At 41.9% G+C, this 19,461-nt stretch overlaps 1 protein-coding gene across 1 annotated transcript in view; it reads left to right on the top strand.

Moving 5' to 3' along the window:
- Positions 1-19,461, top strand: part of TM9SF2 (transmembrane 9 superfamily member 2) — a 215,442-nt gene that overhangs the window by 135,587 nt on the left and 60,394 nt on the right. Inside the window, 1 exon segment of the mRNA XM_030201349.1 lies at positions 16,200-16,257. Within this exon segment, the coding sequence (XP_030057209.1) occupies positions 16,200-16,257 (58 nt within the window).

Genomic DNA, 19,461 nt, shown 5'->3' with positions numbered 1-19,461 from the left:
GATCTAGTGCATCCCATTTGGGTTGCCAAGCCTTTGCCACCGCCATAGTTAGCTGCTCGAGTTGCGACGCCGAAAAAGTCTGGCCTGCTGAAAGCGGGTCCTCCGCCATCTTGGATTCCAGAGTGGGCGCTTTAGTCTTGTCTTTTTCTTTTTTCCCCGTTCGTAGCGCCATTCCAGGGGGAGATTGCTTAAGATATTTGTCCATACAGGTATATTTCGCCCGATTTCGGTCTCCGGATTTTATGCTTTGCAGTGGTTATATAGATTTAGGAGCGAGGGCTCTCGAGCTGCAGCAGAACACGTCTGTTCAGCTCATCGCGTCACGTGATCTCCAGTCACTCCCTGAATTCTCTTTTACTTTGCTGGCAGTGATGCTGGTCCCACCAGCCAAGTAAATAGACTGCTGCTGCTCCCTGCTCCTTGTTTCTGACTCTGAGCATCAGGCTGGGACTTTTCATGCAAGCGCAAGAAGGTTCCATCATGCTGCTCAGAGCCAGAAACAAGCAGCAGAGAATGGTGGCAGTCCATTTATTGGCTGGTGGGGCTTGGCAAAGGTATGCCTAGTGTGCCTGCACAAGGGAGGGGAGAGAGAGGCATGTATTCCCCCCTCCCCCCAAATTTCAGGGCCGGCTATGTCCAGAGAGAGAGCCTGTTGTTAAAATTTTACCAGCACACCCCTGCACATGCCCATCACCCTCTCCGTGAAAAAATACTTCCTGACATTAGTCTCAACCCCCCCCCCCCCCCAACCTCAATTCATGTCTTCTAGTTCCACCACCTTCCCGTCTCTGGAAAAGGCTCATTTGTGGATCAGTACCTTTCAAATACGTGAACCATCTGCATCATGTCACCCTCGTTTCTCCCTTCCTCCAAGGTATACAGGTTCAGGTTGGCAAGTCTCTCCTTATACATCACAGTATACCCTGCCTCCATGAATATTGGGAAATTTAACACGTAGTTTGTTATAAGAATATGCAGATGATGTCACTATCTATGTACCTTTTAACAACAACATAACAGAGATCCTGGATAAAGTTAAGAAAAGTTCTTGACCTTATGGAACAATGGGCCACAATTTTCAAACTCAAACTAAACAAAGCTAAAAACCAAATTCCTAGTCCTATCCAGCCAGCACAATCCCATTTCATAACAAAATTTCACTATCAAACAACAAACATACCAAATCGAAACTCAACTAAAAATACTAGGAATTACCCTTGACAAACATCTAACTCTTGAAAAGGATTAGAGATTATTTCCTAAAACAATCATACTGTCTCATAGTACAATCACTGTTTTTGTCCCAGCTATAATGCAGCATATGTAGAATGCAAAGAAAACTCACTAAATCGTTGCAAACTGTTCAAAACAAGGCAGCACGACTGATAGTCAAAAAATCAAAATAAGAAAGAGTAACCTTACTACTAGAAATGCTACACTGGCTCCCAATCAAAGTCAGACTGTTCTTCAAAACTAGCACTCTCATCTTTAAAATAGTGTTTGGCATGTCTCCTGACTACATGCCAGACTTGATCGAACTACCCCAAGAAACACGAGCCCAGAATCTAGAAATTACTTATTGCTTCACCTACCCAGCTACAGAAACACAATTACCTGTTGATATAGGCGTAGTTTGTTTCATTTGGGGGGGGGGGCAAAGGATGGGGTGGAACATATTAGCATATTCATTTGCACATATACATATGCAAATGAATATGCTAATATGGAGGAAGGAAGGGAAAGAGCTGGCTTTTTTTGGGAATAGCCATAATGAATATGTATGAGATATCAAGCCAGCTCTTTCTCCCTTCCTTCTTTCTTTCCTCCTTACCCAGCACTCCCTCTTCATCTCCAGTAGTATTTCCCCACCCCTTTTCCCATACCATATCAGTGTTGACCTTAGAAATGCATAGACTCTATATGTAGATCCTTCAAGAGGTAGTGTGTCATGATTTAGGCTCTACATCCTTTCTGATGTTTTGGTGCCACCTCAGTAAGGCCAACACACAATCTCTCCACTGCAAAACGCTATACTACTACTACTATTAAACATTTCTATAGCGCTACTAGACTTACGCAGCGCTGTACAAATTAACATGAAAAGACAGTCCCTGCTCAACAGAGCTTACAATCTAAATTGGACAGACGAATAGACAACTAGGGGTGGGGAAATTGCAGTGGTAGGGGTGATAAGTGAGGGTGTTGAGTAAGAGAGTCATGGTTAGGAGTCGAAAGCAGTAGCAAAGAGGTGGGCTTCAAGCCTAGACTTGAAGACAGCCAGAGACTGAGCCTGACGTACTGGCTCAGGGAGTCTATTCCAGGCATAGGGAGCAGCGAGATAGAAGGAACGGAGCCGGGAGTTAGCTATACACAAACTTGTGCAAAAACACACTCATATTCTCACTAAACCATAACAGCACTAATTCCAAGGACAGACTCAGCATGCAGCAATACCAGAAAAATTGAAACTTACATGCAAAATATCACAGATGCACATTTCCAAAAGCTGACATATTCCAATTAATAAATTCTGAATAAGATACTTTTTTCTACCTTTGTTGTCTTATTTAGTTTTTCTATTCGCTTTGGTTTCAGTGTCTTCTGTTTTATGCAGTAGCCCTGTCCCTACCCTTCCTCGAGTTTCAGTTTCTGCCTTCAACGTGTCCCTCACCCCAATCTTCATCCTGTTGTTCCTGTTTTTTTTTGCTAATTCTCCCCTCTTCCAGCACCCTCTCTTTCTATTTTCTCCCTTCTATACAGCACCCTCTCTCCCTATTTTCAGTATATTCTCTTTCTCTCACCCTCTTCTGTCCAGCATATCCTCCTTCCCTTACTTCAATCCAGCATCCCTCCATGTACCCATGTGATACTTGGTGAAGGCATTAAACTGGTTAGGCCAGTTTTCAATCATATACTTTTTTAAGCAACTGAATGAGAGAATATTTACCTAGGAATATGCTCCAAGAGAATTCAAGTTATGCAAATGTAATGCTTTTTTTTTTTGTTGTTTTTGGTAGGGAATGCTCCCTGGTAGAGATTAAGGGAGGTTGCAGTAAAAAAAAAAAACGGGGGGATTCAGCCAAAGGCAGTCAATGTTTTTTTAAATGATGGCTGCTGCCGGCTGAATTATAGCTGAATGTTCAATACTGGTACATAGCCAGGTAGCACTGAATATCTGCACAGTTAGCAGTCTGCTGGGAGTTATCCCCTGTTTCTTCTACCCAGTTATCTCCTGCTGAATACTGGCTTAGACACTGCAGGCAGGAGGGCCAGTAGACAGAGCAGCTTCTGGGAACGGGGCCAGCCACTGCTGGGAGGCTTTTGGCTTTACATTACATTACACTGTGGTTTTATATCCAGTAAACACCATCAACTTTGCTGTGGGTAACGGCGACGGCTGGCTGCGCGGGGGAGTGGAAACATTTCATTTACCTGGCTTCGCGGTGCCTACTACTCCTTTCTTCCTTGTGTGTGGACTGGTGGCTGTCTCACTCCACTACTACCGGCGCGATTCCGCGAAGAGCGGTGAACACGAATGCCAACTGGCGGTAACGCACCAAACAGGAAGCACCTGCACCTCGACTCCGTCCTTTGCTTCCCTGCCCTATCAGCAGCGTCCCGCCTTCCACTGATGTCATTTCTTTTCGGGCGGGCGGAACGCTGAGGGCAGGGAAGCGAAGGACGGAGTCTAGGTGTTTGGTGTTTTAACAGTGGCGCCCCGCGACTTCCGGTAAGAACATTGCCCCCCCCTCGCCCCCCCAGTCCACACCCATGCGTGTTAATATGCGCCAGATTAAGGGAAGGTGGGGATGCCTCTGTATCAATCATGACATTAAACATTTTAGTAGGGGGATCTATGACTTCATCTCCTATAAGCTTATAGAACTCTGCTTGGTATCCATTGGACCCCAGTGTTTTCATCAATGGGCTCTGTTAAATGACTCCCCACACCACCTCCTGCACTGGTTCAACAAGACAACTCTGACTCTTGTAAAGAAGTGAGTGTCAACCCAGCAAAATATAAACCCTTGTCTGGAGGCTCGGCATACAACTGTAAATATAAGTATGCTACCAAGCAAGCCAAACGTTCCTACTTTTCATCCAAAATAAAGTCAGCAGGTGGAGACTTAAAAAAAACTTTATCTATTTTTGAATACCTTCCTGGATACCAGCAGGGTAGCTTCCTCACAATCTGATCTCCCTTCTGCTGACGATCTAGCTTGCTACTTCAAGGAAAAAATCCAGTTGCTGAGAAATACCATACCATGTAACCACACCTCCATTGATACCTTCCTCAGCGGCCTTGATCCTCCACCTGATCATTGCCCTGTGGATCGGTATTGGACAGATTTTTCCCCACTAACATCAGAAACAGTGTCCAAAGCAGTTGCGAAGTTCTCCAAGAAACACAGTGGACTAGATATCTGCCCTAATTCTCTGCTGCAATCTGCACCTTCATGCTTTCTAGAAGATCTCACCACCTATCTCAATTACATGCTCCAGAATGGCATGTTCCCTTCTGCACACAGAAGCATCCTCCTCACACCTATTCGGAAAGACCCAAAAATCAAGGCTGACGTCGCAAATTACCATCCTGTGGCATCAGTTCCTTTACTAATCAAAACAATGGAAAGTATGGTCAACGCTCAACTAACTGATTATTTGAGTAAATTCTGCATCCTGCATAGTATACAATCGGGTTTTCGGCCACAGTACAGCACTGAGACAATATCTACAGGGAATAAGGTGTTATTGCTCCAATTTTTGATATGTCAAGTGCATTTGACATGGTGGGCGATAGGGAAGGATAAAATATAATATTGGAGGACTAATGATAATCAAATATAAAAGAGAGAGGTATAAGCCCCAGATATCTGGAATATATTACTGGATACTGTATGGTAAGAGAAATCTGATAGGCATGATTGGTCTGATATGAATGGACTTTACTATCGTTATTGTAGTTCTGTTTCCTTTTAATTTTATTATATATTTTGAGTATTGTAAACTGCTTTGATATTTGTATTATATAAAGTGGTATAACAAATTTAATAAAATATATCGAGGAATTTTGGCATATAAACAACAAAGGAGGGGCTTTTCGAGCCTTATTATGGGATAGTCTTAAAGCAGTTATAAGGGGAAACGTAATCACGGTGTGCACACAAGTTTAAAAAAAAAAAAAAGAGTGAGAGGAAGTGCAGTGGACATAGCAGGAACTAGCAAGGTTAAAGAGCTTTCACAAAAAGCCACAGGGGGAAAAGGGATATTAAAGTTGGAGTATAAGAAACAGAACTTAAGGAGTTAAAGCTGGATGAGATTGGTTACCAGATTAACTGTATAGAGCAATACTATTTGATCAAGGGAATAGAGTGAGTAGGTTGATGGTCTGTAGTTTGAAAATCTTAAAGGAATTAAATCCTATAATGAAAATAGGAGATTACCTTGCTTATCTTTTATTTAAAAGCAATCAGATAAGAGACAGGTTCTCCAAGTTTTATCTGGAACTGTATAAACTGGAGGCATATATGGCTAACAAGGACATTGAGAAAGCTTTAGAGTGGGTGGAGATGCCCAGACTAAGAGAAGAGGATAGGACAGTGTTAGACAGTTGAATTAAAGCCCTAGCCCAAGATAGATTTTCAGACAGATTCTAAAAATTGTTTAGATCACAGCTAGCAGAGCCCCGATTAACTTACATCACAGTTTGAAAAATGAGAATAAATTACCCAAATCAAAGAGATTAGCAGGAGTCACTATTTTAAATAAGGAGAGCAAAAATCTGAAACTTTGCTTGTCGTATAGAGCCATATCCTTCTTAGGAGTGAATCAAAAAATGCTGACTGAACTCCTATCCAGAAGACTAAAATATCTTATGGCTCAACTGGTATATCTGGACCAGTTGGGGTTTATAGTCGGGCAGCACTTCAGTGACAGTTTTAGGAAAATATTGATTCTGGCTCAGGAGGCTCGAATGCTGCTACTGGCAATTGATGCAGAAAAGTGAAGCATTTTGACAGGGTACATTGGCCCTTTGTTTGCGGTCCTGAGAAAAGTGGCTTAGAGAAAGGTGGATGAAGTAGATAAAAAAAATCTTATATACAGAATCCTTAGCCTGTTGGAAGATAAATTGTGTCAATGCAGCACCATTTAAACCAGAGCAAGGGACATGACAGGGCTGCTCATTATTGCCTTTGCTTTTTGCTCTCAAGTTGGAAACTCTGGCTGAGGTGTAGGAATAGCACAACTATTCATGGTACTGTTTCTCAGCTTTGCCAGTTCCCATCCCAGAACTAATTTGTAGCCTTTAAACTGGAAAGTGTTTTCATATATTTGGAGGGGGAAAAAAACTAAGGGTCAAACAGATCATCATGTTTGAGAATTGAATGAAACGTTATGCTTCCACCTCTTTAATTCATCAACTGATGGCAGTATTAACACACTACACATGTTAATTTGTTTTGAAATCTCTTCCTTCACCTCAGTTGGCAAGAAGTATCTACGTGAAGAGGCTGTTTCGCTATTGCATGTGAAATGGAAGGATGCAGTGAGCACTCATCGGTGCAATTTAAGCAACATGTGATAGAATTTCTGACCATTGATCAAGACCCTCCAATTGAAATTCACCGATGTATACAGGTTGTTTATGGTGATGACTGTATTGATGTGAGTACTTTGCATCACTGAGCCAAAAAATGTGAAGATTGTGGACCGGGAAGGGCTGATTAGTGTAATCAAAAATGAAGTGGATGGCCCTTGAGAGCAACGGATGGTTCTCACATGAAAGAGGTTGACAAACTAGTAAAGGACAATCGGAGGATTGCTCAAAGGGAATTTGTTGGCATGCATGGCATTTCACATTGATCTTCTTGAATATCAAAAGGTTTGTGCAAGATGGGTTCCTCATATGCTGACTGCAGAAATAAAAGCTTTGAGACTCAATAATTGTCCTGATATGAGAATAAAGGCGAGGAATTTCTTCACAAGATCGTGGCAACTGATGAAAACATGGGCTCATCTTTATGAGCCAGAAATAAAATACCAATCCATGGAGTATCATCACAAAGGTTTACCTGTGAAGAAAAAAATCAAAATGCAGCCTTCTGCAGGAAAAATCATGATTACAGTCTTTGAGACTTGGATGGTGGTGTTCACATAGACTTCCTTTAACCTGATACAACCATCAACCTTGCAGCTGTCTCGGAAGCTCCGGTTTGTTGGATATTTTAATAGATGCCCAGCTAAGGAATGCACTCCTGCCAGACTAGAGAGTAGATACTCTGACCTGGAGATCACAGGATACCTTTTGACAAATAGTCACTCATCTGGATCCTTTTGGTTCTTCTTTGTCACATGACATCTACTGTCTGTGTAACAACGTTTGTGCCTCCCACATGTCTGCTACAATGGGTACTAAAATTCCAGTGGGAGCAGTTGACCCAACCGTTGTCACACTGAGTGAAAGTTACTAGCTGACATACATGCTCCCTCCATTGGTGAAAAGTACGCAACTAGCTTGTCAGAAGACTTCTGTTTCAACAACGCCAACACAAGTGATATTAACCACAGACATATCAAGTAGGGAAGGAGAACTCACATGCTTTCTGTTTGCATACAAGGAGGATGTATGAAGAAAAATAATTTAGATCAGTCTCTAGTGCTGTCAGTGCTTTTATCATGGTATTGTTAGGAAAGAATCTTAGTCCAGACAACTAAGGGGGGAAGTTATCAACTTAGCTTGCCATTAAGATTTGTTATTTTACTTCTATCCCCAATTATTAGTAACTAGGTTTCATTGCATAAAATAGGACCTTTGCTAAAATAGCATGAACTAGTGGTAAAATCGCACATCTTAATGGTAGCCCATATTGATAGCTGCACCTCAAAGTGGCTATGTTCTACATATTTGGTTTGATAAATTACCTTTAGTCAGGGCGCAACAAAGAAGTGTACACAACAATAAAATCATAGCAAGGATTACTAACAAAAGGAAAATAAAAACAAAACTGAGCCTAAGGAAAAATTAAGAAAGTTTCTTCTACCTCCAAGTTCCTCAGTTGGGGAGGATACTAAGCATACGAGTGACAGGCCACTCAAAGGCTTGAGGAAATCAAACAATATTGTAAGCTTGAGTAAAATACCAGGTTTGTAGTCTCACTTTAAATTTTGGATGTGAGGATTTAACTCTGAGCTTATAAAGAAGCATGCTCCAATAAAATAGGACCAAGATAGTAGAAAGAGGAACATTATGAACTATAGCATCCAATCAAATCTTTGAGGATAGTGGAATAGTCAAATAGTCAGCAGACTTGAGAGGAGTGCAAGGAGTGAGCCCAGGTGTGAGTTATAAGTGTGTCCACTAAGTGTTTTGGAAACCACCGGTATGACGAGCTCAGTGAATGAATCAATTGTAGGATTGTAAATTTGCATCTAAATGTGATATGGGAGCTAGTGCTGGCCCATCTAGAGGCTCTCACACAATCTTGTTTGACATGGTGAAGAAGCTTAATGGCTGCATTCTGAAAAAAAAAAATACTAAATTATCTTTGATACAGCAATAGTAGTACAGAATCTAGATGGACCCCTAAGGTATAGACTAAATCCTTAAGAGGAATGTTGGTTCCAAAAATAAATTGAGATAGAGACTTTAAGAAGGAACACAATCTCAGATCCTCTGGAAGGATACACTTCAAGATTATGTAACTGAGCTAGAATGTACCTCTCAGTAACATTCTTTCTAGGAAATGAATAGAGAATAATAATGCTGTATTGTTCTATGGTAAGAATGTGCATTGAGTATTTATGTGGAGTTCTGGTCGCCACATCTCAAAAATGATGTAGTAGAACTGGAAAAGGTACAAAAGAGGACAACCAAAATGATTTAAGGGGATGGAACAACTCTCTTGTGAGGAAAGGGTAAAGAGGTTAGGGCTATTGGAGAAGAGACAGCTGAGGGAAGATATGTTAGAGATCTATAAAATTCTGAATGGAGTGGAATGGATATATGTGAATTGATTTTACTCTTTCAAAAAGTACAAAGACTGGGGGACACTCCATGGAGTTTCATAGTGGCCCATTTAAAAGAAATGGGAGAAAATATATATTTTTTTCACTCAGCATATAGTTAAGCTCTGGAACAAGTGGTTAAAGAAGTTAATGTAGCTAGGTTTAAAAAAAGGTTTGGACCAATTCCTGGAGGAAAAGTCCATAAACCTTTAAGATAGACCAGGAGAAAAAAATATCACTGGGTCAGGAGTGGCCAGGATGGCGACACGATAGGCTCAGCATTCGTACCTCTCCTAGCACTTGCAGTGCTTCTGTTTTCCTCTTTGAAGAATGCCCCATACAAAGTGAAAGAGAATTCTGAAGGCTATTCCCTCACCAGCCTTGACCTTTTCTCTGGTGCAGCAAATGCTGGAGCATTTCATTGTCAAGCACCCTCAGAGAGAGCTGAGAAAAGGGCCTCACTGTGAGTGTGGATGAGAGAGCCTCTATTCTTCAGAGGCAGGTATCTCTCTCTCCTCCAGATTCTAGCATTCCACCATGTCCGGCAGCTTCTCAGTCTCTATTGGTGGACAGTTTGGAAGTCGCTATACAGACTAGGGGGAAGGTCCGAGAGAGTGTCTGCTGTGAGTAAGCATTCTGGAACTGCCACTGAGGTGTGGAGATCATTTGGTAAGCCTTGAAGAAGCTCGATAATATGGTATCAAGAGCCACCAGTGAACTTTCCAATCTTGCTGATAAGGTGGATATGTTAACTTCAAATATGGAGAAGGTGAAACAAGTCCGCATGGGGAGGTCCACCAGGCATGAGCAGAACTAAAAGAAGTTAAGGAAATTGTCTCTGTAAAAGTTAATGAGAGAACTATGGTTCAGCTTAAGTTTGAACAGATAAAGAACTTTAATGAACTTTAATGATAGGCTGAATGTGCATGTACTGAATTTCCTCAAAGTAGTTGGTATGAGTCCTTCTGATTGCTTTAAACGTTTCTTATGGAAAATTTGACATTTCCCTCCAGTGCTATTCCTCCTTTTAATAGGATGTTTTACCTAACAATTTCTTCAAAAGTAGCAACAGGACCTACCAAGGGGGCTCAAGTACAAACTATTGGACAATGTGTTGAAAGATCTTTCTGCAGTTTTGGAAGACGCCCTATTGGATGTCCAGGCTAGAGCTAAATTGTTGATTGTCATTTGTTTTCGAACAAGACTTAAATGCTGTACTAAAAATGTTTTTTAGATACTCCCAAATGACATTTTGTGGACAAACTGTGGATATATCTGGATGTTATAAAAATAACTCATAATAGGATAAAGGAATTTTTGGCTATGCATGCAGACTAAAGTATGGGAGCTACTTTTTGTTAGTGTACCCTTTTACTGCTTGGTTTGCTGTTTGGGATGTAAGTATGCCTTTTTTGTTCCAGTACAGTTAAGAACTTTTCTAGACCTTAAGAAGATCTCCAGTGGAGTTAATTGATTAATAGCTGGATATAATTATATCTGAGGATTTTCTGTGTTCTTGCTATTTCTCTTTTTCTTTTTGCCTTTGTATTATCTCCATTTAGTTTCAGGGCTCTTCCCCCTTCAAGATTGAGGTCTAAGAGAGGATTTTCTTTGGCATTTCTGTATGACATTTTCTTTAATGTCTTTGCATTTTTTTCCATAACAGTGTATATACTTGTGTTAATATTTGCACTTTATAAACATTAAATAAAAAGTAAGAGACTGGGGAAAGCCACTGCTTATCCCTGGGGTTAAGTAGCATGGAATCTTACTTCTTTTTAGGGCTCTACCAGGTACTTGTGATCTGCACTGGCCAGTATTGGAAACAGAATACAAGGCTAGAGTGGACCTTTGGTCTGACCCAGTAGGGCAACTGTTATGATCTTGTGTTCTTAAGTTCTTAGACGTACACAGTGTCATTCGTACAGGGGTTGATATTCTCATAAACTGAGAGCCAGCTAATTTGTGGGCAGTCTGGGGGTGGAGTTGGCACCTTTGCAGTTAAGTGCTGATATTCAGCACTTAACTGCCTAAGTTAAGTGGTCAAATAGGACCGCATAAAAATCAGTTCTTTCTTTATACAGTGTCGCTTAGGTGGTTAAGTGCTGAATATCGCACTTAACTGCTTACGAGATATCTGTTCACATAAACCTGGATATTCAGTGCCAGTTCTGGGACATGGCCCAGCATTGAGTATTTTGGAGTAATGATGGCAGCAGTTTAAAAAAAAAAAAAAAAAAAAAAGCTCACTACCGCCGGCTGAATATCTACCCCAGAAAAAAGCACTAGCTTAGGATATCACAAGTTGTCCTTGGACCAGAAACTGATAGGCTCATTGCTGAGACTCCCCAAAGATGATGTCGCATCAGAAGACAGCAAAACGCTTTCAGGAAACCAAATAGTTGCAGCACAAATTCAGATATTTTCAGTATACACTGAGAAACAAGGTTCATTTTTATGCCTTTTAGGAGTAAGGGTAACCAAAGAGATTATATTATGCCCTTTGATTTCTCAGAAATAAGCATGGTAGCCTTGATATTTTATAAATAATTTTTTTAATTAAATGTATGACTGATGAAATGATGTACTTTTTATGTGTTGTGAAATGCAGGAAGAATGTGTGTGGGGTTTTTTTTTTTAATAATGTACTGTAGCTTACAAGTTGATGGCATTCTGCTGTGGAGTAATGATATGATGAATATATAAATTAAATATATATTCCCCCTTTTCTCTGTTCTAACATCAGAATCTTTGCAGAAAATAAAATAAGGGAGGTCTTTAGTAATCCCTATAACACCAGCCTGGTCTTGTCAAGTGTGGTAGTATTCCCATCAGTACATGAACTAGCGGGTACAATAACTGACCTCAGTAGTAACTTTTTTCACACTGAGACACAGCTCAGTGATTTACTGTAATCGTCATTGGTCTACCCATAATGTTTAATTGAACTTTTGTCTTAAAAATATTTTATATTTTTATAAAATCTTATATAGAAAAGCTACTTATCTTTCTCAGCAAGTTTGATGTAATGCTGACGGACCTATGCCAACATGATCCATGTTCCGAGAACCTGCTTTAGGGTTGGTCCTCTATAGCTTCAGCTTTTTCTCATACTAATCTAGCAAGGTTGCGAATAAATGAGCCATTAAAAGCACATTAACTCAGACAATGGCAGTTTGTTACACTTCTTGTGTGCATTTCCATAAAGAGAAAATATATAAAGCTGTGACATTGTCATTCATCCCATTACTGTATAGACATGTTTAGAAGAAAGTTATTTTGGATAAGCAGTTTTACAAGTTTAGAGAGTCAGTTCATGCATCATGCTGGAGAGTTGATACTCTGTAATAGACTACAGGAACTCTGAAATACAGCTGCTATGCAGGAAGTCTACACATGTCAAGAAAAGTTACCTCTGTTTTTTCTGAGCTCAATGTTGGTACATCACTTGTGTGACTGATTGATTTATCTTGCTGTCATATAGAGAACACTTGTTAGGGAAAGGGAATGGAACTTGATATACTTCCCTTCTGTGGTTTTTGCAACTACATTCAAAGTAGTTTACATATTATAGACAGATACTTATTTTGTACCTGGGGCAATGGAGGGTTAAGTGACTTGCCCAGAGTCACAAGGAGCTGCAGTGGGAATTGAACTCAGTTCCCCAGGATCAAAGTCCACTGCACTAATCAGTAGGCTACGCCTCCACTCTATTTTGTCCCTTTTATCAAATCTCTCTCCTTCCCCCTTTTCCATCTTTTCCATCTTCATTTAATTTCTTCTCCAGTTCTTCCCCCTCCTCCCCTGCCCACCAGCACTGTTCAGGCTTTTGCTACTACTACTGCTACTACTATTTAACATTTCTAAAGCGCTACCAGGGTTGCGCAGCGCTGTACAATTAACAAAGAAAGACAGTCCCTGCTCAAAGGAGCTTACAATCTAAAGGACAAAAAGTGCAGTCAATCAAGATTGAGGCAGTCTAGATTTCCTGGATAGAGGTACAATAGTTAGGTGCCGAAAGCGACATTGAAGAGGTGGGCTTTGAGCAAGGATTTGAAGATGGGTAGGGAGGGGGCTTGGCTTATGGGCTCAGGGAGTTTATTCCAAGCATAGGGTGAGGAGAGGCAGAAAGGGCGGAGTCTGGAGTTGGCGGTGGTGGAGAAGGGTAATGAGAGGAGGGATTTGTCCTGTGAGCGGAGGTTACAGGTAGGAGCGTAAGGGGAGATGAGGGTAGAGAGGTAGTGAGGGGCTGCAGATTGAGTGCATTTGTAGGTTAGTAGGAGAAGCTTGAACTGTATGCGGTACCTGATCGGAAGCCAGTGAAGTGATATGAGCATATCGGTCTAGGCAGAAGATAAGACGTGCAGCAGAGTTCTGAACGGATTGAAGGGGGGATAGATGACTAAGTGGGAGGCCAGTGAGGAGTAGGTTGCAGTACTTAGTCAAGGCGAGAGGTAATGAAAGAGTGGATGAGAGTTCGGGTGGTGTGCTCAGAGAGGAAAGGGCAAATTTTGCTGATGTTATAGAGAGAGAAGCGACAGGTCTTGGCTGTCTGCTGGATATGGGCAAAGAAGGAGAGGGAGGAGTCGAAGATGACTCCGAGTTTGCGGGCAGATAAGACGGGGAGGATGAGGGTGTTATCGACTGAAATAGAGAGTGGAGGGAGAGGAGAAGTGGGTTTGGGTGGAAAGACAATGAGCTTGGTCTTGGCCATGTTCAGTTTCAGGTGGCAGTTGGACATCCAGGCAGCAATGTTGGATAAGCAGGCCGATACTTTGGCCTGGGTTTCCACAGTGATGTCTGGTGTGGAGAGATAAAGCTGGGTGTCGTCAGCATAAAAATGATATTGGAAACCATGAGATGAGATCAGCGAGCCCAGGGAAGAGGTGTAGATTGAAAAAAGAAGGGGTCCAAGGACAGGTCCCTGAGGAACTCCAACAGAGAACGGGAAGGGGGTGGAGGGAGATGATTTATTTATTTTTATTTTTGTTACATTTGTACCCCGCGCTTTCCCACTCATGGCAGGCTCAATGCGGCAGGCAATGGAGGGTTAAGTGACTTGCCCGGAGTCACAAGGAGCTGCCTGTGCCGGGACTCGAACTCAGTTCCTCAGTTCCCCAGGACCAAAGTCCACCACCCTAACCACTAGGCCACTCCTCCACAAGAATGTACTCTGAAGGTATGGTGGGAGAGATAAGAGGAGAACCAGGAGAGGACAGAGCCCTGGAACCCAAATGAGGATAGTGTAGCAAGAAGTAAATTATGATTGACTGTGTCAAAAGCGGCGGATAGGTTGAGCAGGATGAGGATGGAGTAGTGACCTTTGGATTTGGCAAGGAACAGGTCATTACAGACTTTAGTGAGTGCCATTTCTGTCGAGTGTAGAGGGCTAAAACCGGATTGAAGCGGATTGAGGATGGCATGAGAGGAGAGAAAATCAAGGCAGCGGCTGTGAACGGTGTGTTCAAGTATCTTGGAGAGGAGGGGTAGGAGGGAGATGGGGCGGTAGTTGGAAGGGCAGGTAGGGTCTAGTGATGTTTTTTGAGGAGTGGTGTGACTACAGCATGCTTGAAGGAGTCAGGGACAGTTGCAGTGGAGAGAGAGAGGTTGAGGATATGACAGATGGGGGGTGACAGTTGGAGAGATGGTGTTTAGTAGGTTAGTGGGGATGGGATCAGAGGAACAGGTGGTGCATTTCAAGTAGGAAAGAAGGTGGGCGGTTTCCTCAGTGATATCAGGAAAAGAGGAGAAGGAGGCCTGGGTTGGTTGGTTGAGGGAGTGGGTTAAAGGGTGAAGATGAAGAGGTGGCTTGGTAGTGAATTCGAGGTTGATCTTCTGCACCTTGTCACGGAAGTAGTCAGCCAGTGATTGAGGAGGGGTGGGAGCGGAGGGCACTTTGAGGAGGGAGTTAAGGGTGACGAAGAGACGACGAGGGTTGGAGCCGAGAGAATTAGTCAATTGGGTGTAATAGTCCTGTTTGGCAAGGAATAGGGAGGACTGGAAGGAGGATAGCATGAATTTGTAATGAATGAAGTCTCTATGGGTGCGAGATTTCCTCCAGAGGCGTTCAGCAGATCGGGCACAGGAGCGAAGGTATCGGATGCAAGGGGTCAGCCAGGGCTGGGGATTAGTACGCCTTGTGAGACGGGAGATGGATGGTGCAAGGGTGTCCAGAGCAGAGGAGAGAGTGGCATTGTAAGTAGAGACAGCCTTGTCGACAGACTCGGAGGGATATGATGGGCGGGAGGAGATTAGAGATACTAGAGGATAAGGTGGGAGGGTCGACAGCCTGGAGATTTCTCTTGGGGTGAGAGTCAAGGCAGCGCCAGGGCCTTGTTTCTAGCAGTTATAGCCACCTTCAATGCTCCATTCTTTAGCTTCTCTTCAGGTGGCAGAGCCTGACCTCCCCACTTGTATTTTGCTCTACAACCTACACTTTTTTTTTCTTTGCCTGGCTGCTAGTCTTGCCAGTAACATCTCTGACATCAATATCAAATGGTATAGATGGCCAGACAAAAGTGAAAACATAAACAGTGTATTGTGTTTAATGGGTTGAGTGTGTTGTTGGGAGTGTTGGTTAATAAGCTGCCCTGGGTGTTCTTGGGTAAAATTCATGCTCTTCCTCAAATGTAGTATGTATTCAGTGCAGAAAATGTGAAGACTGGTGCTATGATTCAGAAACAGGCCAGATGATAAATACAAGGATCAATTCATACAGACATAAGATCAGATTCCACAGAAACAACCCAAGGCGACAGCTTTGTGGGAGAGCAGTTTTCAGGCCCAGAGCACTATATCAATGACCATATGGTCAGAATACTAACAGGAAATTTTCAATCCAGGAACACAAGACATTTGAAGATAGTGATGAGATACTTTGCAGCTAATGAGAGAGGACTTAAAGATCTGGGGTTTATCACATTATAATATGAAATTCTACTGCTTTGTAACCTTCTGGTCACTAATCCATCTTTTCTTTTGTTCTCTCTCCCTTCCATATCCTTGTCTTTCCTTTTGAGATTTTCATTTGAATGTTTTTTCACTTATGTATTTTGCTATGGTCATACTTTGCTGATACTGTTCATTTTCTATAATTTTTAATTAAGGTCTAAGATAAGCTCTAAAATGCACTAACATGGCTACCACACTATTTTATTTAAAGCTTGATGAAATTTTACCCTTTTTAATTACAGCATTTGGTGGTGAGAAATGGAAAACAAATGTACTGCTGACATCGTTTCTTTGTCCTGGGTAAGTTAATTTATTCATAATTTTGTGTATAATAGTTGCATTTTTGTGAAAAGATTTGATATGAACTTTCAGTTGTATAGTAGAGTCCCAGTTAACTGACCTTTGGTTATCTAACACTCCGGATTAGCCAACAGTCGGTCAACCAGGCTCTTCCAAATCTCTTCTTTCCCCCCCCCCCCCCCCCCCCCACCTATGCACCCTAACAGCGGCCACCTCCGTGCTCTCGGATCCTCCCCAGTCACCTGACAAAGCAGCCCCTCCCCCCCCCCCCCCCCAGTAGGCCTTTAGAAGCCCTGGTGTTCCAGCAGTGAGTTCAGGGCAGGAATGATCCCCATTCACCCCTGCCCATGCAGGCTCCATTTTCAAAATGACTGCCATGAACTCTGACAGCAGCCTCGCTAGCTAGCACATAATATGGGTAATTTCAATTACCTCGATATTGACTGGATAAATGTAAAAAACTGGACCATGCTAGAGAGGTGAAGTTGCTAAACAAATTTGAGGACTGCTTTATAGAGCAACTGGTTCAGGAACCAACAAGAAGGGGAGCAGTTCTAGACCCAGTCCTTAGTGGTGCGCATGATCTGGTACAGGCGGTAACACTGCTGGGGCCATTTCTTAACAGTGATCATAACATGATCAGATTTGATTTAATAACTGGAGTGAGTGCACACAGGAAATATAATACATTACCATTTAACTTTCAAAAGGAGACTATGATAAAATGAGGGAAATGGTACAAAAAAAAATTAGAGGAGCAGCTGCAAAGGCCAAAAATGTATATCGGGCATGGATATATTCCATGGTTTAAAAAAGGCATAAGGAAGGCCAAACAGCCAGCGTGGTTAAAAACTGAGGTGAAAGAAGCTATTAGAGCTAAAAGAATATCCTTCAGAAAATAGAAGAAGGATCCAACTGAAGATAATAGGAAACAGTCTAAGGAATGACAAATCAAATGCAAAGCGATAAAGGTAAAGAGAGACTTTAAAAGAAGATTGCTTTGGCGCAGAAACATATAGTAAAAACCTTTTTAGGTATACTAGAAGCAAGAAGCTGATAAAAGAATTAGTTGAATTGCTAGATGACATGGGGTAAGAGGTCACTTGGGGAAGACAAGGCCAGTGAAGACTAAATGAATTTTTTGCTTTGGTTTTCACTGAGGAAGATGTGGGGAAGATACTAGTGCTAGAAATAGTATTCAATGGAGGTGAGTCGGAGGAACTGAAACAAACTTATATAAACCTGGAAGATGTAATGGCACAATTCGACAAAGTATAGAAAATTACATTGCATTCATCCCAGAGTACTGGTAAAACAAAAAAATGAACTTGCAGAGCTATTGTTAGTAATATGTAATTTTAAAATCTGTGGTACCAGAAGATTGGAGGGTGGCCGAAGTAAATCCGGAAATTATAGTCTGGTGAGTCTGAGATTGGTGCTGGGCAAAATGGTAGAGACTGTTATTAAAAAACAAAATTACTGAGCATATACATATGCATGGATTAATGAGACAAAGTTAGCATAGATTTATTCAAGAGAAATCTTGCCTCACTAATCTGCTACATTTCTTTGAAGGGGTGAATAAACGTGGATAAAAGTGAGCCGGTTGATATTGTGTATCTGGATTTTCAAAGGCATTTGACAAACTTCCTCATGAATGACCCCTGAAGAAATTAGAAAGTAATGGGATAGGAGGCTGTGTCCTATTGTGGATTAAGAACTGGTTAAAAGAAACCGAGAGTGGGATTAAATGGTCATTATTCTCAATGGAGAAGTGTAGATAGTAGGGTTCCCCAGGGGTTTGTGCTGGGAATAATTAGTGAGGTAATTAAATTTGCTACGACACAAAGTTATTCAAAGTTATTAAATTGCAAGTGGACCTTTCAAGACTGGGAGCAGCATCTAAAAGGTGGGCTTTTAGCTTAGATTTGAAGATGGCCAGAGATGGAGCTTGACGTACCGGCTCAGGAAGTCTATTCCAGGCATAAGGTGCAGCAAGATAAAAGGATTTCCCCTTCAACAGCTATGCTCAATGGAACATCGATAGCTGTGTGCTCTAATTTAGGGGAGTTGTACCTCACTTAAGGAAGGAGATAGGAAACAAAGTTCCAGTTCATCTCACTGCTGCAACTGCATGGGCCCAACAGCCTGATGAATATCCTTATTTGCCCGGTGGTAAAGGAGGGGCATGTACCTCTTGGGCTCAAGAAAACACCACCAGAAGATACCGAGGCGGTACCCACAACTAAGTCTTTCAATAATCTTCAAGGGCTTTAAAGGTGCTTCGAAGGCGCACACCCCTTTGTTTATACCTCAACGGCCACACACCAATGTCTGTACGTCTTGGCATGCTGCCCTGATATCCCAAGAGCAGGGGGCAGAGCTTGTAATGTCACCACTACTGGCGGGGCACAAGAGAGTCGTCCTCCACTGGAATCTCCTCCCCCTCTCATGCACCGCTAGGCTCCCTCAATCTCTCCTGCTCATCATTGACATGCCCTGATATCCTGGGAGCAGGGGGTGGAGCTTCAGGTGTCACACTACCAGAAGGGTATGAGAGCATCCTCCTCCACTGGAATCTCCTCCCTCTCTCAAGCACTACTAGATTCTAAGATCTCTGTCTCTCCTTTAGATTGAACTTTTGATCTCACTTCTTGATGTGGAGTTTAGGATTAGATTATGTGATATATTTCTTTGATGATTGAGGATTTCCTTTTCTGTGATTTATGTCCATGTACATATGGTTAAAATCTCAATTTAATAAATTGGACAAGCAGCAAGACATTGGTGACACAAAATAAATACTCTTCCCCTGCGAAGAGCAAATCATATATAAATAGAGATGAACAAAAAATTGCCAAATGAATATTGAAATCATCTCTTCATCACCTCTTGGCTACAGCAAAGTCTTCTAGCAGCTAATTTTTTTAACCTTTGAATTGCAGATTCTTATCCTTTGTCTTTATTTCTAATGGAACTGATTTTAGATGATTGGAGCTGTGTCAGAAAAGTTCTTCATTCTCTTTTTTTTTTATCTAGATGGAATTATCTATATCAGGAATTGAATATTTCATTGCATGGCCATCACAGTACATGTAAGAGTTTGTACTTTGTGACCTGTTCTCTGCTAAAATGGGCTCAGATCATGATAAACTCAAAAGGCTAGGTATAGTGTAATGAGTAGAAGAGGGGAGAGGCCCTATC

This window comes from Microcaecilia unicolor, chromosome 4 (assembly GCF_901765095.1).
Source record: "Microcaecilia unicolor chromosome 4, aMicUni1.1, whole genome shotgun sequence".
NCBI lineage: Eukaryota > Metazoa > Chordata > Amphibia > Gymnophiona > Siphonopidae > Microcaecilia > Microcaecilia unicolor.
The sequence above is the reverse complement of the archived record's forward strand: the minus strand, read 5'-3'. Positions and strand labels throughout refer to the sequence as shown.